The 26438-nt window shown below is 44.1% G+C and overlaps 1 protein-coding gene across 1 annotated transcript in view; it reads right to left on the minus strand.

The window, feature by feature from the left end:
* The window catches only part of LOC115540806 (uncharacterized), a 20828-nt gene extending 1138 nt beyond the window's left edge, over positions 1-19690 (minus strand). Inside the window, exons 1-17 of the mRNA XM_030352382.1 lie at positions 19555-19690; positions 18757-18857; positions 16950-17558; positions 15962-16057; positions 13400-13633; positions 12981-13152; positions 12247-12273; positions 11632-11919; positions 10918-11055; positions 10739-10798; positions 10110-10637; positions 2848-3491; positions 2625-2720; positions 1963-2196; positions 1555-1723; positions 639-782; positions 404-529 (exon numbers count right to left, since the gene is read on the minus strand). Coding sequence (XP_030208242.1) covers positions 404-529; positions 639-782; positions 1555-1723; positions 1963-2196; positions 2625-2720; positions 2848-3491; positions 10110-10637; positions 10739-10798; positions 10918-11055; positions 11632-11919; positions 12247-12273; positions 12981-13152; positions 13400-13633; positions 15962-16057; positions 16950-17558; positions 18757-18831 — 3640 coding nt within the window. The 5' untranslated portion in view covers positions 18832-18857; positions 19555-19690. The remainder of the gene's footprint in view (positions 1-403; positions 530-638; positions 783-1554; positions 1724-1962; positions 2197-2624; positions 2721-2847; positions 3492-10109; positions 10638-10738; positions 10799-10917; positions 11056-11631; positions 11920-12246; positions 12274-12980; positions 13153-13399; positions 13634-15961; positions 16058-16949; positions 17559-18756; positions 18858-19554) is intronic.
* Positions 19691-26438: the final 6748 nt, after the last annotated feature.

Below are 26438 nucleotides of genomic sequence, written 5' to 3' on the forward strand. Positions count from 1 at the left end.
ATGCACTTGACAATAGGGCTGAACGATTAATCAAATTCAAACAAACATCGCGATGTAATAGAACGCGATTTGCAAATCGCATTGGCTGGGATTATATCAATTATTATTTTTTTAATGTTACTGACTGGAGATCAGTAAAATTCGTATTATAGTAATAGTTAAATAAAGATGCATTAATTAATGCAACAATTCATCTCAACACATAGGCCTGGCCTAAAGGAAAGTAGTTTGGATGTTGACTGCTTCCAATGTTGTGCTGGTCATACTATAGAAGCTTTATTGCTTGTTTAGTGAATAAGAACACAAGGAACTTAATAAAATATATAGATTCGATTATTTCCCCAAATCATTCAGCCCTACTTGACAATTCAATATTGTGAATGGTTGACAGCTTGTAGATTACCTGGATCCTCTGTTGATTTCTGTTCAGGTTTGCAGCCTTTGGATTGAGCACCCGTAGAAAAATCCAAGAGGTTCTCCATGGATGCTGCCGCCTTCACCTTCTTTTCATTTGGTTTCTTTTTGGGTGCTACAAGAAGCAACGTTAAAACAAATGTGACTCTCTGGAGGAATTTGATTGCAACACTAAACCAAAGGATAGTATTTAGCATCACAGACAAACAAACAAGCCATCTTACGCTGAGGTCCTGTACCCTTGGGCAGGAATATCCCCATTTTCTCGAGATTCCCAAGGTCGAAAAACAAACTTGGATCCATCGAGGGCCTTGCAGCCTGGGACGGCCCGGGGCTGGAGCTTTTGGAAGATGCCTTTGGCACGGCTCCTGAAATTCAAATTCCGGTAATGTTATCCTTCAGGCTTTCAGAGCCTGGGTTTGAAATTGATTCTGGATTGTCCACCGTGTAGGTATGCTTGCAGGCTTTAAAACATTAAATCATTTTATCGATCATTAAAAGGTTGAGACAGCCACATTGAGCAAGGGCAAACTAATGTATAATTTTTTTTTCATTCAAATCTTAATTTTAAATAATTGTTAAAGACTTGTTTCATTCATCATCCTACCGTCTTCACAGACAACTTGAAAGCAACACTTATGCCATTTTGGAAATATCACACAGGAAAGGTTAAAGCTCAGTTACTTACTCCCACTTTGCAGTATATCGTAGTACTTGCTGCATTGGTTGAAAATGATTTCACATATTTAATAGCATTCTATGGTTTAATTGCTACCATAATGCAATGAGATTAACCTGCAGTATGTTCCATAAGATTTGTAATTTTTTATGAATCTAAATTATATAAAAGTCCACCACTTCAAAACGCTTGGCTATTTAAAATGAATGTCTCTTCCTCTTAACTTGCCTCAACATTGTTCTCAATGGATCAAATTTATTTACATAGTGCAGGGTTGATAACCTGATAAGTGACAATGTAAACACAGCCAGCCTGGGTCTGTCATGATGCAAAGTCCAGCATTACAAACTAGCATCTTTATCCACCATGTTTCAGACCTCTCTGAACACATCTGCCATTGTGCCTTTGGCACGATCACCTGTGGACTGCACTGCTGTCCAGAGGACGGGTTGAAGGCCCACCTGGTTTGAGCATCGCTGCTCTGGTCTCCACTGGTTTTTTCAACAGTTCACATAGAAAATCCTTGAAGACGACAACGAAGGTCTGGGCGCCAATCACGTCCTTCGAGTCCAGGGTCACCCGAGGTGGGATGCACTCGAAACTTACCACTGAAGGCAGCTCTACTGAAGACTTTCCGAAAAAAACATTTTATTACAATGTAAAGAAGATAATATCAAGAGACGGCTTCTAAAACAACTAACAGGGCAACGTTTGACCATTAACTAGTTTAAACCCATTTCAAAACTATCGGCCAAAATTGGGATGCAATTATGACATCTAGAGAATAAAACATGACTATTTGAGTAACGAACATTCCCTCTGTGTATCCATCCTCTCCTTCATAGTCTTAAGGAAATTTCCCCCCTCACCTGCAGAAAGGCCAGGGTGTCTGACTGACTCAGAACATCGCTGACGGTGTCTTTGGCAGTGTCCATCTGCTGGATATTCTGGACGAGCCTCTTTATGACGTTGGTGTACTTGGCCTCCCCACTCTGCAGCTGGCGGTCCACTGCGTTCATGGCTTCACGCTCCTCTTTGTGCAGCATCTCTCGGATCTGCTGGTACTCGGCCTCCAGCATCTTCTTCCTGTTGATCACAGATTCCTAGCGCATTCATGACAACGTTATACAGGGCTGGGCAATGATTCTCATAATTTTCATTTTTCGGCATTGAATGCTATTGCATCAACATGAAAATAAGGTATCAACTTAATGTCATGGCGTTTTATTCTCTGGGTTAATGAGGATGGTAAGGAATGCCCTTAAGACACTGATGGTGTAAATGACCTGCTGTGATTATTTAATGATACCTTTTTACAAATCACCCAGCCCTGAGAGCTGATAGGTAGCAAGTGTGGTCAAAGGCTACGCTATTGCACACTGCTTATAAACAAAGTCATTCAACCGAATGTAGAGTCAAGGGCAGTTTGCATCATAAGGAAATTATAAAGGGCGTTTCTCACTTGGGGATACGTTGAATTTATAGACACAAGCGCCCACGGTTAAGTAATTTGACAGCAAATAAAAATTACCTTTAACTTTCTCTGTGCCTCAGTCATCTGGGAGATGGTCGTCTGTGTGTTTTCAATCTTTGAATCCAGCAACACCAACTTGGACTTGCAGTCAGACTACCGAAAAAAAATAAGATCAAAGGAAGCTAGAAGGAAGTAAAAGTTAAAAAAGTAAAAAGAGGATATGACAGTAACACACGTGTACTCAAAGATCAGGCAAAAATGGACACACAAACACACGCACCTCTTTCAGAGCCTTTTGTTCATCGGGAGTCGAGAAGGCGCATCCCTTGTGGACCTGCTGCAGGCAGAAGCTGCAGATGCAGCGGCTGTGTTGGACGCAAAAGAACTCCATCAGCTTGTGGTGGTCGGGGCAGACGCGCTCGCTCATGTCCGCGAGCGGCTCTCTGAGCTGGTGCGCGCGGTAGTTCGGGTTGTCGAGGTGGGGCCGAACGTGCTCGAGGCAGAACGACGCCATGCAGGTGAGGCAGGTCTTGTCCGCCTCGGAGGACATACACGTATCGCACATCACGATGGGCTTTTTGACGGCTTCCTCCTCCTTCCTCTCGAGCCCGAACTCGGTCTTACTGGAGCGGGTTTTGAACGTTTCCACCACAGTACTGAGTACCGTGTTCTTCTTGAGCTCTGGCCTGGTGGGGAAGTGGGCCCGACATTGAGGGCAGTCATAACTCTCCTTCCAGGTGGCGACCAGACAGTCCTGACAGAAATTGTGTCCGCAAGGAATCGTGACCGGCACTTGGAAGGGACAGAGGCAAATGCTGCAGGTGAGCTCGTCCTCCAAGTCTTTTAGATATCGAAAATTGCTTATTTCTTCCGACTCGGCCATGTTGAATGCAGTGTTGCGCTGTCGTAAGAGGAACGAAACTTAAGTCATGTGGCGTCAACACGTACGTAGTCGTCCGGAGAACGGAACCAGGAAGGAGACATTTATTGTCTCCTGTATTTATACGGGAGCCAGAGGGCGTGGATGTTCTACAGACGAGTAGGCCTGACGCCCGCCTGCTCCCTTATACATTTAACGAGAGTCTCTTTCGCTCCCTCTATCAACCCACACATTGGACAGTGTGCAATTGCATAATTTTTATTTATCTATATCTACCTCTGAGTGTTTTTTTTTAATGCAATTTTTAATTATGTGCAATATTGCTCACTTTTTATTGACTTTTATTGACTTATTTTGATGGCTTTTACGGTTTGTCATTTTTGGTTGTTTGTTATTTGTTATTTGTTATTTTAGGCCGCCGACTTAAAGGACACTAATTTACTCATTCGGTATTCACGGTGTGTCGGTGGATACCAATTGTTATTGTAGGGTTCGGGTATTATTATTATTATTATTCCGGAGTGGTAACCATAGGGGAGTGGGGTAAGAAGGGCACATTTTTACATTTTAAAGTTTGAGAAATACAGCTTTAGAAAAAGTGTTTTGTGGCACAACTTGCCCCGAGTACGGGGTAAGTTGTGCCTTTAGAGAGAATACACTGGGGTAAATTGTGCCATTGATATTGAAGTAAAACAGATCATTTTAATCTCACAAATGATAATGCTATATAAAAGCAAGACAAATTCAATACAAATTACTTGTTTAACTTTTATTTAAACTTTTAACATAACAAAGGCCACTTTTCTATAACAAGGCCTCTACCGTCACATGAACACCTAATTGAGTCTTACACTTCACAGATCCAGCCTAGTAGGCTTACAACTTAACATCCTACTTGTCAATGCAGCAGGGAAACATGAACGTCGGCTCCTTTCTGGCTGTACCACTAAGTTTTGTGGTGTGGGTGGTTTACATAAAGATTCTTTACGACATCAAAGGCCAATTTGCTCAAACAAGGCCTAGCGCAACATGAATACATACTACTACTCAGAACAAAATCAAAATTCCAAAATGAGCTAATCATCTGCACCTGAATCTCTTCCCAGATTCGGCCTACTACTGAACATCCCACGTGTCAATGCTGCAGGGGAATGTAAATGATTGCATTCTCTCTAAATGTGAAGATGGGCTTTCCTTAAACAGACCTCTTACAACTTTGCTTCAGAAGCTTTACACTGATCTTGTCACCTTCAACATTCTCCACCAATCCAACATAGTTGATGATTTTTTACCTGCAAACTTCACAATGACAAAGTCACCAGCAGATAGGTCCTTGTCACCATCATCTTCATCACTCCGGACATCTGAACTCTCTTAATCAACGGCATCACTCAGTGGAATCGGAAATTCACTCTCTTCTGAGCTACTGGAGAGCACTTTATTTTTTGGGTTTGGTTGGTTTTGACCCTTTCAGGCCCCCCTTCTTATTTCCACTCCTTTTCTTCTTTTCAGCCCGTTTCTTTTCTCTGCTTTGGTCTTCTCCAGGCCATCTTCTGCCTCATCATTGGTGGTGGTTTTCTTCTGAGCTACTGTACACAGTCGTTTTCTTCTTGGTTGTTTTGATTTGCAGCTTTCATAGCCCTTTTCTTCTCTCTTTCATTCTTTTTCTTTTCCTGTTCAACCCTTTTATCTTTTTCTTTGTGAGCCTTCTCCATCTTCTCAGGTGTGTCGGTCATGATTCTAGTTTCACTTTCTTTTTTACAATTCTGTTCTTTCTTTCTGAGGCTTTGGCAAGGGAAGAATGACTTCTGGAGACACATAAGCCAAGTGAGCAGATTCATCACTTGATAAGTGCTCGGGATTTAGCGGAGTGGCAGGTTGCTCTCCTGGGTCCGAACCTGCCTACCAGGAAAGGAAAAGGAACTTTGTCATAGAACACAGGGAACCAACAAGATTTTGTGGTCAGATGGGGGGTAAGCTTGAGCCGCGCCACCACTACATGCACCGCCACTATTGGCATCCCAGACTTTTCTTTTTAAATACCTGTGACATGTGTTGGCTCATGTGATGGTCCAGGCAGTTCAGCAGTTGCCCTGGGTTCATCTTCTGGATTTGCCCTGTCTGTCACCACTGGTGCATAGTCTTCTTCCGGGAAGATGTCCCTGTTGAAAGGGTATCTGCCTGTTGCTCTGAAACCTGAGGTTATGTTTGTTGATGACGTTGCAGAGAGCGCTTGCTTCACAAGTTCCGAGACCTCGTAAATCAATACGGTTCGCCCAGGATGTGATCGCATCCATCGCTCGGTTATAGTAGGTTTTGAGTGGTCCGTAGACCGTCCGTTTGGTCTAATGGTTTCAAGCGGTGTGAGGTGGCAGGGTGAGCATGATGACCCCATTCTCTATAGCAGTGGTCACTGACTTAAGTGAGGTGTAAGACTCATGGTTGCCCCGAATGAGCGGGACTGGGTGATCGGTAGAGCAGTTGGTGTGGCGGATGAAGTGCTCCAGGAAGATGAGGGAAGGCCTCTTCATTCATCCATCCAGACTTGGTACAATGACCAATGGAACCTGCTGGTGATCCATTCATGAGGTGGGTCTGCATTTCATTGGTGGGACTGCATTTCCAGTGGCGTTTACGGCACAGGCCACAGTGACGAGCTCTCCTCTTTCAGCAGATGTTACTGAACCCACCTGTTTCCTCCCTTTCCCTGTGACAACATGCTTGGGTGTTTGCACTGTCGTCAAACCGGTTTCATCCATATTATATATCATGTGTGGTGGGAAGCTGCACCTGTAATGAGATAAAAGGTAGTGCTGATGATCAGAGAGGTTTAAAGCAGTTTTACCATACTCGGATGTGGTTGTGTGTGTAAATGTCAACTCTGCTGCTGAAGACAGAAGACCCTCGAGTGATGAGAGAGAGAGAGAGAGAGAGAGAGAGAGAGAGAGAGAGAGAGAGAGAGAGAGAGAGAGAGAGAGAGAGAGAGAGAGAGAGAGAGAGAGAGAGAGAGAGAGAGAGAGAGAGAGAGAGAGAGAGAGAGAGAGCGAGCATGTGATCATATCAGCATGTCAAAGCCAGATGATGATTAAGTTACCTGTTATCAAACAGGTTATCAAAGAACTCCCCCACATTGTGCTTATTAAAGGCAGTAGCTCTTCAAAGAGAGGTTGCTTCAAGAATGCGGCATGCCAAATGGTATCGTGCTTTAAAGGCATTGAACCAATCAGGTCCTAGAGAAGGTTAAAAGTTTATCAGCACATTGCAGTTTACATTCAGATTTAGGCTAAGTTGAAACTATCCGCTCCAAATAACTATCCAATAACCTATACTTCATCTAACCTGTTTTTTTTGTCTCCGGTCCAGCAGGAAGGCATGTCAATGTTATTTCTTTGTGCAAACTCAAAAGCCATTTCACGTCATTTCATGGCACCTGTGCCATGAAACATGGCTGCTAGTGTCTCAATATGGTCAGCAAGCTCTTTCTCCATGGTCTCATTGAAGACATGTTTGGCAGCTGCTGTTCTTTCATAGCCTGGCTTTGTTACTTCTCCTACTTTTTTCTTATCCATATATCTTTTTATGGTCATCCTACAGATCTTCATCTCCTTTCCAACCTGACGTATGGTCTTCCCTTGCACCTCTTCCAATGCTCTTTCCAACTCCTCAGTTGAAACCCTGTCTGTCTTCCGTGTGTATTTGCGTGGCATGATGGTCTAAGAATATCACATCGTTTAAGTGGTCAAATGTAAGAATACAATGTACAATAACAATAAAATATAATAAAGTAATATATAGTAAAAAAAAACTTTTATGGTTATCTAGAAAACAGGAATGGCACTACTTGCTCCTTGGCACAAAATACCCCACTCTCCCCTATAGCGTTGAATTTATCGACGACATTTGTATCCCCCGTAAGCAGGTCTCCAAAACAGTTTGGGGACGAAGTTCCCATAGGTGGCGCTATAATTCGCGGTCAGTGAAACGATCAGCACGTCCGCCCCGATGGATTTTAAATTGTGAAACTTGGTGTACATGCCTTATTTCGCATGCCATTAGTATAGTTTTTGCTGTACAGTGTCATTTTTGGACAAACTTAGAAAAATCTTCTTATTCAGAACCAAAGCTTTATATGACACAAAAGGTTTCATACACATGATCTAAGGCCTTGTATATTTTAAGTTTCTTAAATTGGTACTGTTTAAACAAATGGACGAGTTATGGCAAATTCTATTCTATCAATCACATGTCAGTTTCAGAAGGTGGCAGAATCGTGCCATACACATATAAGGCACCCACTGAACATGTGTGAAATGTTTGGTTTTGATATTTCATTCCTCATAAGCGCAATTCACCACTTCGCCTCTAGGGGGCTAAGTTGGGATCACATATAAAACAGGAAAAACAGACTTAGGCCCCGTTTACACGAGGACGCTTGCGGGTAAAAAAGACAAATTATTTTATCGGAAGTGCCTTTCGTTTCTGGCGTTTTTGGGGCATGAAAACGCATAAATCTGAAACCACCCTCCAGAGTGGAAAAGTTGAATACGCTCCGCCGTAGCGTTTCCGTCTACACTGCCAAGACGCAAAACACTGCTCAGATCTGTTCACGTCGCGTACGCGTTTACTTCACATACACGTGCCAGTACAAGGAAATAAACAAACATGTCAGATTATTTACATGCGTCGGACCTTCAAGCTGCTCTGGCATCTCTAACAAGCGTACGGGAGTCTTTCCACGAAATGTACAGGATATGTACAGATAGTATTACTGAACAGAGAAGGATGTTTTTGGTTTTTGCGGCACGGATAAGAGAAGAAGGAAGATTCTACGCATGCGCTCAGACATGGCGGTGTTGTGTGTATCACAGCACCACCTAGCCGCCTGGCATGCATACCCAATCGAATTCGGCACACTTTTGCGCCACCGTATGCACGCAGATTTCCTCCCGAAAACGCTTGTCTAAACGCGGAATAAAAAGTGAAGACGCGACGCCACTTTTGCGTCTTCTGTTCAGACCGTCATCGTGTAAACGTAGCCTTAGTTTTGTCTAGGATTATTGACTACACCCCTGATTTGCTTGAAAAGGGCGTCTACTGGCAAAGGCATTGTATGGGCTTTGAATACTTTGTTTGACTGCTTGCAGTGTCAAAGAACATTAGACTCTAATCTACAGCTAATCTCATTAGTAGTGTGTTTTGCGCGCCTTCTCTATCCGTCGTCTGCTTTATCTGGTTCTGGATTGTGCCTAAGCAAACCAGCGAGCTCGGGAATCAATGTGTCACAACAAGGCAGTAGCACTCCTAGAGATTCAACGTTTATTCAGATACAGTACATGAAGCATATGTACAGTGAGTTTAAGGGATGGTCGCGCCCCTGGAATGAAGAGTTGTCTTCAGACCTAAGGGATTAAGAGTACAGCGAAGTACACATACGCAGAAAAGTTGCAGACACAGTGAAAACAAGAACATGTCAGTATTCAGTATTTCACAGACAAGGACATTGAAAAGTTAAATAATACATGGCGCAAATCCCAACAAGGTATAAATTGATCCAAATGAATGTACATTAAAATCAAATGGTTGACGTTGTGCATAACACCCCCTCGCCATTCATAAATCACAGCCTCTCATTACTTATTGCTTCATAAAGTAACAACCAATTTGAACCATTCGAAAGAGAGCGAAGGTTCCCAAGACTTCTGATCGTCATTGATACCATTGAACATAATTTACAGCGGTCCACTGAAATTAAAAACCCAAGTCCCAATACATATGACCTTAACATTTGGATTAAAATGATGTAATCTCTGATATAGATATATGACGGAGTAACTGTGACGGTAACTGAGATATTCGTCCAGAGTCTGCGAGAAACTCCTTAGAGCGTGGCAAGATGGAGGGTTCAGAATACTACTTTAACAAATGTATTTCTACTGTGGACCATTTCCTACACAGGTTGGATTTTAACCCTTTACACTTCGTTTAAGGACGTTGATGGCCGGTCAGGATACTCACTTGTCTTCATACACGTTACAGAATAATTATATTGCAGCACCACTATGGGGATAGCGCAGTATAAGAGTCCTGCCATCGATGCCCACTACCTTGGCACCGTCACTAATGCCTACAGGTCACGTTTTAAAGAGTCAGAGGTGAGTCTGGGTGCACGTCAAGAGTTTTCACCTAGCACTAATTCATGTATTTTCTTTTTTGAAAGATCGAAGCCATGACAGCATAATCGACCGACGGCAGACGTCTTGACATTTTTTTTTGTCACTTCCAATCAATGAGGAGCCGTTTTCTGTGTCACGTTTTCTGTGCTTCAGCCTGTCAGGTTGGTTCCAGTTGCGACTTCTCCGCTCCAGGAGGAACATGATTGGTCGAAACACATTTGAAGTGAAAGAATGTAAAACGGCCCGTGTATAACATACAATTCAGACTTAAGACACCCGTGTTTTACTTTTCAAGACACATTTGAACTTCATTAATCATGAGACATTTAGGGATTGGTGAGTAGAATAAAGTGCAATTGTTTGAGTGTTTAAATAATCTGGTTTGTTCAAGCAATTAAGTGTTGTCCCCGTGTATCAAGAAAAGAGTAAATGTATTAGTCTAGATCGTACCATCTCATGAAGCCAATGTATGCATAGCCACCCCTCAGCCAGACAGCTTGCACAAGGCGATGGAAGAGGTGTTGGAGAAGATCCAGAAAGCCGGATACACGGCTTGGGTGAAAGGAAACACAAAAGTGTGGAAGGGATTCGCCTTCTCACCAATGCTGTAAAACGTGGCCGTTCCCTCTTCACAATCCACCAGCACGCCAATGCGGTCTGCACTGAGACTCTCCAGCACCGTCTCGCTGTTGGCGTGCCAGGCGGACAGCTTCAGGGTGAACCATTCCACGCACCAGGACTGGTCGTTACGGCCCAAGCGACTGGTGGGGCCTTTGCGATCCATGCTTTTGTAAGACAGCCCTATGCCCACAAAGTTGTTGCTGCTCATCTGCACTTCCCAGTAGTGGCGCCCTCTGGAGAAACCCTTGGAGGCCAGCACCTGGGAGCAGACTGAGAACCGAGCGGGGCCGTCGGGGTAGTTCGCTGGCACGTCCATCACTGAGGCCTCGGTCAGGTCGTCGCTCAGCTTCACACGTCTGTGGGCCGTCTTTGGATCCAAGGTGAGCACCGTGGCGTCTGTTCAGGGGAAAGGTTTTGGTTTGAGTTCAGTTTATAATGAGATTCCTTTACTTGTGTTTAGGGTCATACAGTGTATCAACCGATAGCACTCTTCATACATTGGAGAAGCTCGTGTCTGTCTACGGGGGAGGTAATGCTGGGCGGGACGTTCAAAGTTTCTGAAACACAGAAATTAAACAAGAAGGAAACAATGAACATTTTATGAGGCCATGTTTATGTCTTCAGTGGTATGCACTCAACGATGCAAAATTGTGAAAGGTACTAGATTAAGGATTACCTTGATCCTCTGTTGGTTTCTGTTCAGGTGTCCGGCCTCTGGATTGATCTCTCTTGTTTACATTCAGAAGGTTCTCCACAGAGCGGGATTCCTTCATCTTCGTCTCACCCTTTTCTTTTTTACCCTGCGCCGGTTTCCCTACATGAAGCAATGTTATAAAATATGTTACTCTCTGGAGGAATTTTATTGTAACACTTAAACCAAGGATTTGAGATGTATGAGATGATTTTTTTCCTTCCCGATACCGATTCTGATTACTGAACTTGAAAAATAAAAGTGAAGTCAGTCAATTTGAAAGATTTTTCATCAAAATAATCATCAAGTAAACTGCTGTAAAGGCATTTTTATAATCATTGAATCAATCGTTACTTCAATCGGAAAAGAAGATAAGAAAAACGTATGTTATGGGATTGACGCAATTGATCATCCCATCGTCTTCCGTTTTAACTCACCAGTAGCAAATATGCCATTATTGAAATCTGAAAGGATATTGGCTTAGGGCTCTGCCCAAGATTTGGAATCTCCCAGAATATTAGTATTTCAAACAAGCTCAATTGCTTTCGTTGCAAAGAGCTATTTTGACTATTTAAATGTGTTTTGGATGGATCTCTAACCTCCTCTTCCCAAAAGGACACTGTACCGGGTTTAGTCCCTCCACCCCCAATTTCAAAGACGACATAAGGAATGTAAACACTAACAAGGGGGCCATCTTACGCGGTTGTCTGCCCCTGGGTCCTGGGAACCTTGGAACCGCGAAGGCTGCTGGACCACGGTAGACACCTGGTGGAAACTGGTTGGGCCCTGGACCACGGTAGACACCTGGTGGAAACTGGTTGGGCCCCGGACCGGGGTAGACACCTGGTTGACCATAGAAGGTCACGGGACCCGGGATTAGCCCAGGACTCGGGAATGGCTCATACATCAACGGACCTGGACCACGGGACCTCGCGCGGCTGGAAGACCTAACATGGTTTTGGGAAGGTTCGGGTACCTGGGGTGGCTCTGTTGAAATGAAAAGGCCGGCCATGTTATTCCATATCTATAGGCTTTCAGAGCATGGATTTGGAATTGATTTCAGTTTTATACTGGATTGTGCCAATGTGGCAAAAATTTGATCGGCGAGTATTAGTTCCTTGCAGGCTTTAAATCAGAAGATTGAAAGTTAAGCCAGTCACTTTGAACAAGTTTTCATCAAGTTAATCAAGAACTAAACTGCAGTAGAGGCATTTTATTAATCATTGAATCATTAATTCAATTTGAAATAAAGTATTAAAATGTTTGTTGATTGATTTATGCAATTTATCATCCTCGCCTTCGCATATAACTCACCAGTAGCAAATATTCCATTATTGAATTCTGGAAACAAGAAAGGATATTGGCTTAGGGCTCTGCCGAAGATTTGGAATCACCCAGAATATTAGTATTTCAAGCGAGCTCTATTGCTTTTGGTTGCAAAGAGCTATTTTGACAATTTAAATGTATTTTGGATGGGTCTTTAACCTCATGATCCCAAAAGGACCCTGTACCGGGTTTAGTCCCCCCCCCCCCCAATTTCAAAGACGTAATAAGGAATTTAAACACATGAGAAAGTAGACATGTGACACAACAATTCCACCTTTTTTAAATGCCGAACGACGTATTTGATAGAGTGGATAGAGAGGATTGGCTTTTCGGGTTGAAGAGGTTAAACCCGAGGGAAATTAGTACCAGATTAATTAGTACCACTATCAACCTAGACTACACTGTTACTTTTTCAGCTCAGTTTCAGTATATAGTGGTACTAATCACATTGGTTGAAAATGATTTTACCTTACACTAATGCATTGAGGTTAACCTGCACTATTTGTCACAGGAATTTTGTCCTTATTTATTTGTGATTTTATTAGTAGTAATTATAATGATAAAACCCATCCACTGCTTCAAAACTTGACATAGTGCAGGTATGATAACCTGATAACAGCTTCAGTAACAATAAAAACACAGCCAGCCTCGGGTTGTAATGTTGCAAAGTCCAGCAATAACAACCACAGCTGCTGTGCAGAAGAGACAGTTTAAAGGCCCACCTGGTTTCAGTATCGTTAGTCTCTTCGCAACAGGTTGTTTCAACAGGTCACACAGATAATTCTTGAAGACAACGATGAACGTCTGGGCGCCAATCACGTCTGTGGTGTCCAAATTCACCAGAGGAGTCTTGCACTCAGCATTGACAACAGAAGGCAGGTCCACTGAAGAATCCTTTCCAAAAACAACATAGATATAATTTTTTGGTATATGCTACACGTGTAGTGAATAGTATTCATGGAGCCTGAGGCGATTAATTGTTAAGTATTACGATATAACAAGTTACTGAAGGAAAAGGTTGACCATTGGCTCATTTAAATCAGACACTAGGAGCATATTGCCAAATAGCAGCCAATACAGATGGCTATTTGTGTGCTGTGTCTAACCGAAATTAAGGGGAGCTGAAGTCTTGTCGTCTCACCTGCAGAAAGGCTAGGGTGGCTGACTGACTCAGAAGATCGCTGATGCCGCGTTTGGCATTGTCCATCTCCTGGATATTCTGGGAGAACCTCTTTGTGACCTTATTGTACTTGTCCTCTCCACTCTGCAGCTTGCGGTCCACTGTGTTCATGGCTTCACGCTCCTCTTTGTCCAGCATCTCTCGGATCTGCTGGTACTCTGCCTCCAGGATCTTCTTCCTGCTGGTCACAGATTCCTAACGGGAGCCCATAACATACATGACAACGTTATACAGGGCTGGGTAATAATTCTATGTCATGATTTATCGTCGTAGAATGGTATTGCATTATCATGAAATCAAGATATGGATTTATCGCGACACCCTGTTTTATCTAGCATATGATGTTTCATGACAGTTTTAATCTGATACCATTCTGAAAAGGTCCATATTCTTCAGTGTAATGAACCGCGGTTAGACTGACATTTTTATTTTCTAATTCAGAAGGGGATCGTGATATTTATCGATTTTGTGTCAAATTTCCCATGATTATCATAATACATTTCTTCAAGGGGTGTAACCAGCACTCGAGTTGAGGGGGGATGAGGGGGGAAGGCATTCCCCTTTGGAATTAAAATGATCAAAATCATCCCCCTTCTGAAACAGCCATCCCCCCTTCTCATCCCCTGTTATTTTATCAATTAATGTGGAAATATTACCGCCATTTCATTATAGCGGTTTCCTTTTTCACTTCGGCGCAATGTAGGGTTGCCGCGGCTAGGACATTTTCACACCGAGTAATACACTCGTGTCAACACCGGTATTACCGAGTATAAACGATATAAACTTTGAAACTAGGTCAACCGCCATCTTCTCCGTCAACTCTCTTCTCACACTCGATGACAGCGTCTGGCAGCGCGCTAATTCTCGGTGACAGCGTCTTATAACGTTCTATAATAGTATAATATAATTTTATATATCATAATATCACGGCCAAAAGCTCTGTGCGCCTCCGGATGGCCGTAGCGCGGGAAGCTCTCGTAGGGATTGAGCTTCACAGGGATTGTTTACTGGTGTTGCTATGGTTACCGGTCTTGTGTTCCAACGGTTTATTAGGTAGCCTATCTATTATTATATCTATTTATTATTATTATTACATTATTATTTTCTTAATTATAGCCTATTATTAATTTCTACTGAAAAAATGAATTATTACTAGAAAAAAAAAAAGAACTGTGTTGCCAGTATCCTCAACACCGGTAACACCAGTAATACCTCATACCGTGGCAACTCTAGCGCCAAGTTACTTTTCCCAGGGACAGATTTGATAGAGATACTGCATTCTCGGGCAGTATGCTATTGCACAAGCATACAGGCGTACTTCCACAAAAGTGCCCTTACGTGCTCCACCATAAGCGCAGTCATCAGCACAAATGATCTGTCCCTTTAAGTAAAAATCCACCATCCCCCCTGGCTTTTTTTTTACAACTCGACCACTGGGTGTAACGGTACACTAAAGTCCCGGTTCGGTAACCACCTCGGTTTTGAAGCCACGGTACGGTACAGGAGGGTACGGTTCAAAGTTAAGGGGAACATTTAAAAAAAACGTCTTGTTTGTAAACAACAGAGAATCGCCGTAGAACGGCAGTAATGAAAACACCAATTGACTCGGTTAAGGCATTTGCCTGTTCTGAATTCCCAGACGAGTTGTTGAAATAGTGTCGTGAGCTGGGTTTGGACAGCTTGTTCTTTTTTTCACAGCAACAGTGATAGTAACACCTTGATGGTGCCTTTTCAAATGCGTACATGTGTGTGTACATGTGCAGTACGTAGTCATGGAGAGCCCTCTCTGTAGACGGAGAGCTTGTCGGAGACCCTCTCCGTAGCTTACGTGCACATCCAAAAAATTTTAACTATCCGTCGACGCATCGGGTACGGCATGGGCCGTGATTGGTCCTCCAAGAAAATCATTTCCGGAATCACTTCTCCGGTTTGACTTTGGACCTTATTTACTTTGTACATTGTTTCCTTTGCACATTAAGGACCAATAAAACACCAAATAAGTTTTGAAAAGCTTTGGACGTTTATTTACATCCCGACGGAGAACTGCGAATACTCGAGGGGTCTCCGTAGTTACGGAGTTGGAGTAGTATACTTTGGCTAAACAGTCCGGGGGGAACTCCGAGTTCAAAGTTTTAAATTCCGCATCGCAAAACAAGCCTTTACATTCGCAATAATTAACTACGTACACCACATTTACGCCCCGCGGTCCACCTCTGTAACCGCCCAGAAGTGCCTATACCGTGACGGTTCAGGACAAATACGTGTATCGTTACACCCCTAATTTCTTCAGAAAGTCCTGCCCTGAGAGGAGCAAGGGAGCAAATTAGTTTCTTCTCGTACTCTCTGACAGACAGAACGGAGTAGCAAGTGTAGTTTGCAAATAACATGAAATTCTGTCTTCCCTTTTTAAGGTTATCATTGATTTATAGTACATCATACGATTACAGTGGTCTTTGACCGTGAGGACCCCAATGCACGTACGCAAACAGCAAAGTAATGTTAAATATAATGTATTTACTGTACCTTTAACTTGTTCTTTTCCACTGTCACCTGGAAAATGGCAGCCTCGGTCTTTTCAATCTTTGAATCCAGCGACAACAATTTGGATTTCAAATCAGACTACAGAAAAGAAGAAGAATTAGTTACACACTGAAAAGATGAGCTCTATCCACAAGTTTCCACCATCCTGTGATGCTTTGCGTGAATTGTGGGCTTCACTACCGGTTGCTACGAGATCGATGTAAACAATCGCCGTCTGTCATTCATTAATTCATTACAATGTGGGAACACAACCTCACGAGTTATAAAACGGCAATATAATAATACCTTTGCCCTCCGCAGTTACTGTATGGGAAGACGAAGTTAAAAACACAGCTGACTAAGTTAAAAACACAGCTGAGGCGTCCGGAAGTGTGGCCCACAAGCGGTAACCACCCCAGGAAACTTGTGGATAACTTTCAATCTTTGAATCCAGCAACACCAATTTGGATTCAAAGTCAGACTGCAGAATAACAATAAGTAAAAAGTTAAAAATAGTAACACACTTTTACAATAACAAAAGATGGACACACAATAGGGCTTTGACTCCGAACTTCGTTATTTTAATATAATTTGAATATCAAAAAATAAATCAAAATTCGAACTAATATTAGGCAGCCCTTAATATTCGAACCTGTTATGGGCAGGCCAAGAGGGAGAGACGTCGGAGAACCCCAAGCAGTCTATTCATAATATTGTAATGACCACGGAAGAGGCAGTGAATGAAGTATTGATTATTAGACAGCGAATTATTAGAAACCTAATAAACCGTTGGAACACGCAAGACCGGTAACCATAGCAACGCCGGTAAACAAACCTCGCGAAGCCCAATCCAGGTCTTACTGAAGGCATTTAATGGTCAAAAGGTTATTAATAAATATTCGAATATATTCTAATATTAATATTAATAAACAAACAAACTTCGAATATGATTTTTCTGGGCAAAAGTCAAAGCCCTAACACACACACACACCTCTTTCAGAGCCTTTTGTTCATTGGGAGTCGAGAAGGCGCATCCCTTGTGGACCTGCTGCAGGCAGAAGCTGCAGATACAGCGGCTGTGTTGGACGCAGAAGAACTCCATCAGCTTGTGGTGGTCGGGGCAGACGCGCTCGCTCATGTCCGCGAGCGGCTCTCTGAGCTGGTGCGCGCGGTAGTTTGGGTTGTCGTGGTGGGGCCGAACGTGCTCGAGGCAGAACGACGCCATGCAGGTGAGGCAGGTCTTGTCCGCCTCGGAGGCCATACACGTATCGCACATCACAATGGGCTTTTTGACGGCTTCCTCTTCCTTCCTCTCGAGCCCGAACTCGGTCATACTGGAGCGGGTTCTGAACTTTTCCACTACAGTACTGAGTACCGTGTTCTTCTTGAGCTCTGGCCTGGTGGGGAAGTGGGCCCGACATTGAGGGCAGTCATAACTCTCCTTCCAGCTGGAGGTAAGACAGTCTTGACAGAAGTTGTGTCCGCATGAAATCGTCACCGGGCATTGGAAGAGAGAGAGGCAAATGCTGCAGGTGAGCTCGTCCTCCATGTCTTTTAGATATTGATCATGGCTGGTTGACTCTATTTCTGCCATGGTGTTCTGCAGTGGTGGACAAAGAACACAACTACTTTACTTGAGTCAAAGTATAGATCCTCTTCGCCAAATACTACCCCAATACAAGTTAAGTTGTTAATTTCTCCTTCTTGACTGGAGTTCTTCAAAATACCTTGCCCCAAGGCATTGACAGAACATAATGACTCAAACAAAAATATACTGAATGCAGTGGAGTAATAGTCAGACGTTTCCAAATAAAAGTACAGATATCCTACTATATAATAACAGTACTCAAATAAATGTATTTCGTTACTGTCGACCCCTTGGTCTGTTGCAATAGAAAAACGTATTCACACCAGGAAATTCCTTTAGTTCGCTTTCTTTGGTCCGGACCACAACACAGTGTTTTATTTTTTGGTTGAACGGTCGAACTCCTTCTCCCTCATCCTGGTGCTGAATGTGTTAAATGCATTGGCATTTTTACGTGTGTTTTTAACGGCATCGTTTTTCCGTCGGGTGAAAAGTAGTCGTGGTTAAACATGGAGCAAAGAGGAGACGGAATGTCTATTGGATATCGGACCCAAATATCCAACAGATGTTCTTCTCCTCTTTGCTCCAAGATGAGCAATGACTAATTTTCACCCGACGGTCCGACAATGTGCTGCTAACTGCAGATGCCGCTAATCAAACACTATTTTCCATAATGTGCGCGGCCGAGCGGTTGCCCGTGCCATGTCCAAAGAGGCGTATGATTTCTAACTAGATCGGACAGTGGTACGATCGCTTTCACATCTCAAGCGAACCGTACACCAGGGTTCGTTTGGAAGTGAATCGAGACCAACTTTCTCGATTTTCTCAAGGACAGTACTGTTTGGTCCGCACCAGAGTCCGATGGTTTGTATTCACACCAGCCCAAAAGGTCCGCACCAGCGACCTTTTTGGTTTGGTTTGAACCAAACAAGGCAGGTGTGAATACGCCCGTGCCGTGGCGTAGGCCTACACGACAACATGCCGAGGCCAGCTGTCAGTAACCGGATAATAGAATGACCCGTAAAACATTTGTCATCACATTTCCAATCATATTTGCACGCACACTTGACACTTAAACAATCCTAAACCGAAGCCTACTATGTTTTTTGGGTTACTATATGGACTTTAATTCTTCCGTCCTTCAGTTATCTGGTAAACGTTTGGGTGATGGGGTTTATGTCAATAACAGAAATAAAAACAAAGGGTAACTTACACCGAGGGCTGTGTGTTTCTGGAGCTCCAGCTTGACGGCGAGGTGGCTCCGGTATTGAGGGCAGTCGTCGGCCATGCGTATTGCTTAGTGAGGAGCTCAGTCTACGGAGAAACGCAATAGTAGAGAAACGAAACTAGGGAGCGGGTGACGCGAGGTTGGGAAAACGAAACCTAACTAAAAGATAACGACACGATGTGGGCGTATTGAGTCATAGCCTACTGTGGGCAAAACTCTTTACTTATTTTATTTAAGAACACTTATGTTACCCGTTAAGTAGTAAATTATATTGTGATTCTTATTTTTTATATAAAAAATAAGAATAGGCCTACATATTGTATGTGTAGCCTTCTTGGTAAATTACATTTGAGCCAAACTCATTTATTTATTTTATTTGATAAATAAGAAGACATAGGCTACATAGTAAGGTTTACTTCAGGTAAACAGGTGTGTTTTTAGCTGACACATTACATGAACTGTTTACATGCGCTTGAAATTAAACAGGAACAGTGAGCCCCAAATCATTAACTTACGATTTTAAGTTGTTTGTTTTTTTGCCAGTCTCCGCCAAGTTTGGGTCTACTCCTAACTCTTGTTGTAGCCTATTAATTCGGGGGTTAAAGCCGAGGAGGGGTATGCTTTCATATAGGCCCACAACATCGCTCATTACAACGTTCACCAAGTGAAGGAATGTCGCCATTGCATTTGGCTAATTTATTACAAAGCATCACTCATTATAACGCTCATATCGCTGACATAAATCAAGATAAGCACGCCATTTATATTAAAACAACGACCTACCTTTATATCTTTATGCCTGCACAGACAAGGCTGTCACGGCAACCACTTCAATCCATTAGTTGTTTTCTCTACAGGTGCGGCCCATCTTGTATCACTTGGTTGCACTTCCTCATCATGTGACTCGTACAGTCCAGAATGGAAAAGCTGGCTGTGCAGGTTAGCCAAATGTAACTATGTGTCACTCTCTTTATTACACATACTGGGGTGTGTATCAGCGGCTGGTGTTTTTTTAAAGGTCCCATGACATGCTATTTTATGTATTCTTTAATATAGGTATTAGTGGGCAACTAACACAGTATTCAAAGACGTTCCCGAAATTCAGCCGTGGTGCAGAGTTACAGCCACTCCGAGCCAGTCGCACATTGAGCTTCCCCCAAATGCGCTGTTTTGGTGTCTGTAGCTATAATGCAAATGAGGAGGAGCGAGGCGGGTCAAGGAGGAGGGTGGGGGTGTGGCCCTGAGCAGCTTGCAGCCACGGTACCATGCGCTCTGTTTACAGTGGATGTATCGCAATGGCGAGGCGCACAGCCTTTAGCCGAATATTCTGTAAATATTCTAGAACACACGGGAGTCCTGGAGCTCTATATCTAAATATTATCATATAGCCTACATAGATATCTATATCATATAATATATATTATCACGGCCAAAAACTGTGTGAGCCGATATTATGAATCTCAAACGACCGCGTTGGGTTCTCCGACGTTCCTGGTTCTTCAACGTCCTCATCAATGTGAAGTAGACTGAACCGCGACAAGGAGGAGGAAGGGATCGTTGCCGGGCAGCGCTTAGGCACCTCCGCCTCCGGCGGTGGTCCCTCAGCGTGTCTCAAGCGGGAGACATTCACCGCCAACAATCCCTTTCTCCTCCATGTCGTGGTTCATGTTCTTGAGGGAGGCAAAGCCAAAGTTCCCTCCCCCCAATTCATTCTCAACCTTGTCTGAGATAACCCCCAATACGAGTCTCGTTGTAGAAATACCAGAGACGAGAGTCTGACGTGTTATGCGCCATAACACCAAAAGCAGAACGGTTATCCAAATAACAAGGAAGTGTACAACACTTGCGTTACAGTCCTGGATCTCTATATCTAAATAATATCATATAATACATAGAAATCCAGATCATGTAATACATATTATCACGGACAAAAGCTGTGTGCGCCTCCAGACGATATTATGAATCACAAACGACTTTGTCGGGTTCTGCGACGTCTCTGGTTCTTCCACTTTCACATCAACCTGAAGTCGACTGAACCGCGCGCTGCCTGCTGCCGGCTGCCCGCTGCCGGGCGATGGTGCCTCGCGGCAACGGCGGCATGTCGCAGTTCATGTACTTCAGCGAGTCAAAGCCAAAGTTCCTTTCCCCCAATTCCTTCTCAACCATGGCTCAGATAACCCCCAATACGAGTCTCGTTGTAGAAATACCAGAGACGAGAGTCCGACGTGTTATGTGCCATAACACCAAAAGCAGAACGGTTATCCAAATAATAAGGAAGTGTACAACCAACACAGTCTCACTCCCAGTCCCTACTCGTCAAATGTGCGACGCATGGCCATGGATCCCTGGCGTCAATTTCCGACGAAAAATTTGTACCTTTTTCGTCATTTTTCAACGCCAGATAGACATTCATGTTAATCCCTCACCGTCGGATACGAAAGGAAATCAATGTCTATCAACGGTGATGCCTTCACGTTATGCAACTATTGTCGATTGATTTGTTTGACAGATTCACCATTAAACGTGTTTCTGATGACATTTCTAGTGAGAAATGTACTTTTTCCTTGAATAATCTTCAGTCAGTGAATGTGTATGATCTTTATTAATCTTTATTATCTGAATGGGAAATGCAATATTTTAGGACCGATTCACCGTTTAACGTGTTTCTAATAACATTTCTAGCAAGAAATATGATTTTTTACTTGCATAATCTTCAATCAGTGATTGTGTCTGATCTTTAGTTTTATAGTTATTAGGAAGATTTTATCGGCTCGCTCGCATGTTTCAACGACGTCAGGTTGCTATGGACGCTGCTTTTCGCTAAACTAGCAGCTCACGTGTTTCCTGCGTTTGTGTTATTAAACCGTTACTTTACGAAATGTAAACCCATACAAATAAAGACTTCATGGTCATAATCATTTAAAAATCATTAATCTATCTATATTAATTAATAAATCATTAAAGAGTGTGTAGGGTGGTATTCTATTTCTTTCAACGGGGCTGCATCCAGTCACTTGACCGTCATGGTTGCTATGGTGGTTGCTATCGACCACCCCCTCTAATCCTTATGGCTCCAAAAAAATAGACAGATATTCCAAGGTATCCTTAAAAGGCACCTTGGATGTTTTTATTTTCTGCAGCTTAGACTTCTTCTATAATCTATTTTTGAAAGCAAAACACCAAACTCATTGATTTAACGAGGCAGGGTTATTTGAAACAATTTATTAAGTAAATATTTGCGAGAGGTCATTCCATCTCCTGAGTTTGCTTCCTAATTATGTCTAGTGTACACCCCTACTGTCCACAAGTACCCCCCCCCCCTTCCCCATATGGATTTGGATAATTGTTGCCACGTCCCAGTAGTGGTGGTATCATGTATATGAAAGAGGGCATTGAATTATGATCAATTAGGAGGCCGAAGCCCTAAAGGAAGTGATGCAATAGGTGACAACATTTAAGTAAGCTGTACCTTGGGATCTCTTATATATCAAAGGGGGTCTCAAAGGACGCATGTACGCTTCAACCTGTGGCTCCAGCCATACAGGAAATGACTCAGCAAGTGCTCCATCTCGTTGCACCTCACCCAGCGGCCCGCTCGCTCGCTGAAGTTCTTCCCAGACCTACACCCTAGCCATCCAACATGCACATTAACTTTTGTCTCATAAGCGGCGTGGTGCCGGCTCCTTTTGACCTTTTGACCCCAGACTTCAAAAACATGGCCACAGGCCAGCTGTGTCTACACACCTTAAGCCACAAAGTCAGCGGACGCTAACATTATGAAAATGTTTTCATATCTGTCATTAGTGACGCTGTAACGTTAACGTAGGCATGAGATTAGCAGGTGATGACATTGTATGTGGCTCTGTTTTGGAAGAGGGGGAGGTGGAAGACTGCTTTGGTAACATATGATTTTCCTGTAGGCATAGGAACATGAGACAATGTTAAAAATAATTAATTAATTAATAATAAATCAATGGTTGATAGTTGTGTGTGTTAGGCTAACTTCTGTATTTTGTGTCGGGCTGTGTGGGGGGGGGAGGGGGGTTTGCAAAAATGCAAACATGTTATATGCAATCTAACAACTGCATATAGACTTATGGCATGTGTCTTTGAGTGTTATTAATTATTATTATTCTTCATGTTTAACCTCTGTTTTCCTTTTATTCCTAGTCTGTTTTACATAGTTTTGAATGATGACTATATGCTCTGTAAGGTGACCTTGGGTGTCTTGAAAGGCGCCTCTAAATTAAATGTATTATTATTATTATTATTAAAAGAGTGACAGTATTGCGAAGTGAATAAAAAAAAAAAAAAAATTAAAATAAATAAATAATCTTTCTCTGCGGACCGGTACCAAATGACCCACGGACCGGCACCGGTCCGCGGACCGGGGGTTGGGGACCGCTGATGTAGCCTATAATATTAATATACTCGTATGTTTTGACTTGGTAATCATTATTAATTACATCTTGATGATATTTACGATGCGGTTTTCGCCCCGGACGTGGAACTACGGACCACCTCTTCACTCTCGCAAGGATCCTGGAGGGGGCCTGGGAGTATGCCCATCCGGTCTACATGTGTTTTGTGGATCTGGAGAAGGCGTATGACTGGGTCCCCCGGGAGAAACTGTGGGAGGTGCTGCGGGAGTATGGGGTAAGGGGTTCTCTCCTCAGGGCCATCCAATCTCTGTACTCCCAAAGCGAGAGCTGTGTTCGCGTCCTCGGCAGCCAGTCAGTTTCGTTCTCAGTGGGTGCTGGTCTCCGCCAGGGCTGCGCCTTGTCACCAATCCTGTTTGTGATATACATGGACAGGATATCGAGGCGTAGTCGTGGTGGGGAGGGGTTGCAGTTCGGTGGTCTGAGGATCTCGTCACTGCTTTTTGCAGATGATGTGGTCCTCATTGGATCATCGGCCTGTGACCTTCAGCACTCACTGGATCGGCTGGCGGCCGAGTGTCAAGCAGCTGGGATGAGGATCAGCACCGCTAAATCTGAGGCCATGACTCTTAGCAGGAAACCGGTGGATTGCTTACTCCGGGTAGGAAATGAGTCCTTGGCCCAAGTGAAGGAGTTCAAGTACCTCGGGGTCTTGTTCGCGAGTGAGGGTACTATGGAGCGTGAGATTGGCCGGAGAATCGGAGCAGCGGGGGCAGTATTGCGTTCGCTTTACCGCACCGTTGTTACGAAAAGAGAGCTGAGCCGCAAGGCAAAGCTCTCGATCTACGGGTCGATCTTCGTTCCTATCCTCACCTATGGTCATGAGGGTTGGGTGATGACCGAAAGGACGAGATCGCGGGTACAAGCGGCCCAGATGAGTTTTCTCAGAAGGGTGGCTGGCGTCTCCCTTAGGGATAGGGTGAGAAGCTCAGCCATCCGTGAGGAACTCGGATTAGAGCCGCTGCTCCTTTACTTAGAAAGGAGTCAGCTGAGGTGGTTCGGGCATCTGGCAAGGATGCCCACTGGGCGCCTCCCTTGGGAGGTGTTTCAGGCACGTCCAGTGGGGAGGAGACCTCGGGGAAGACCCAGGACTAGGTGGAGAGATTATATCTCAACACTGGCCTGGGAACGCCTCGGGATCCCCCCGTCAGAGCTGGTCAATGTGGCCCGGGAAAGGGAAGTCTGGGGCCCCCTGCTTGAGCTGCTCCCCCTGCGACCCGACCCTGGATAAGCGGATGACGATGAGGATGATGAGGTATGAGTCTTTCAGAATGTTGTGTGTCTTCTGCAAGCATCGGGAGTTGAAGATCGTGTCCATGGTAGGTCGCTGTTGGTTGATGATGTTATGAGCGGTTTTTATAATCCTCTGCAGTGACTTTCTGTCTGCAGCAGAACTGCTACCAAACCACGACAGGATTCCGTAGGTGAGCACACTCTCGATGGAGCAGTGATAGAAGGACCTTAGGTGCTGTTGTGAGATATTGGCTTTCCTGAGTGTGCGGAGAAAGAATAACCGCTGCTGTGCTTTCTTTACTATTGCTATTGTGTTTATTGCCCATGATTAGTTCTCTGAGATGTGTTTGCCCAAGAATTTGAAGCTGGACACTCTCCACCGTCTCCCCGTTGATGTGTAGCGGTGTGTGTGTGTCCTGCTTTTTCCTGTAATCAATGATCAGTTCTTTCGTTTTTTTGATGTTGAGGCTCAGGTTGTTCTCTGAGCACCACTCTGTCAGCCTTTGAACCTCCTCTTTGTAAGCGGCCTTATCACCTTTGGTGATCAGTCCCACCACAGTTGTGTCATCTGCGAATTTCACTATGGTGTTGGTAGTGTGAGATGGAGCACAGTCATGTGTGTACAAAGAGTAGAGTAAAGGGCTCAGTACACAACCCTGTGCTGAGTGTCAGAGTGGGGGAAAGGTGCGGTTCCATTCTGACCGCCTGTGGCCTGTTTGTCAGGAAGTCTTTAATCCAAAGGCAGAGGTTGAGTGGTGTACCTAGGTAGGACATCTTGGAGAACAGTCTAATGGAGACGATGGTATTAAACGCAGAGCTGTAGTCCACAAACCGTAGCCGTGCATAGGTCCATAATTTCAGGTGTCGGTGCCAAAGGCCTGTAGTCATTGAAAGATGTTATTGAAGTCTGTTTGGGAACTGGAACTATGGTGGATGTCTTCAGGCAGGTGGGGACAGTGCACTGTGATAGAGAGAGATGGAAGATATTTGTGAATACTTCACCTAACTCTGCAGCACAGTCTCTGAAGACCCGTCCTGGGACCCCATCTGGGCCGGCTGCCTTCCGTGTGTTGATCCTGCGGAGAGTGCGGATGCCGTCAGCAGGCTGAAGGACGAGGGTCTGGCTGTTGGTGTCTGGAGCCAGACTGGTGGTTGTCATTCCCTCCAGTTCAAAGCGGGCGAAGAACCGGTTCAGCTGCTCCGCCTCCAAGGTACTTCCGCTGGTAGTGCTGCTGGTGTTGTTTTGCCTGGTGATGCAACGTATCCCCTGCCATGCCCGGCGGGGGTCAGAGCTGCTAAAGAGGTCCTCGATCTTCTGTTTGTATGCTGCTTTAGCATCCATGATTCCCCTCTTACGGTTTGCCCTGGCGGTCTTGTACCGTTGCACGTCACCGGAATGGAAAGCAGTGTTCTGAGAAGAAGATGTAACCTGTGTTACATGTCTTGCAGATGCGGGTCGTCTTCGAGTCCATAATATCTATTTATATACTTCAGTATGCTACAAGATCGTCCTGAAGAAAATGGGAGCAGAGCGTCCACCAGCGCACGGTTATAAGGTCGGACCGCGGACGTGATTGAGGCCCACGCTGTTGGTGGGCGGGGATACAAATTTTTCAGTGCTACGGCTCACGCCTAGGGAAAACCCAATAGCGATAGCCTTAAAAGGCGAAGCCTATACGACATAGAAGCCTGTTCACTAACATCACAACCCGGCGGGGCAAGCGCGAACCCGCAGGGGCCAGCGTTCATAGGGGCAAGGGTCATTGGTGGACCTTTGCATGGTTAATGGAGGATCCATAGTCTGTTCCATAAGTTAATATAGGGAAACTAACGTAACCTGTAGGATTACACGTTTATGTGAATAAACAGGGTTTATAGAGAAATTTGTAAGTTGAATTTACTACCTTTTAATACCTTCACCATATTTTTTTAATGCCAGCCCGACTTCAAGAGAGAGACCATAGGAGTTGGATTAATCAAGATGTCCCAACGGGA

The sequence above is a fragment of the Gadus morhua genome, chromosome 3 (genome assembly GCF_902167405.1).
Source record: "Gadus morhua chromosome 3, gadMor3.0, whole genome shotgun sequence".
Classification (NCBI taxonomy): Eukaryota; Metazoa; Chordata; class Actinopteri; order Gadiformes; family Gadidae; genus Gadus; species Gadus morhua.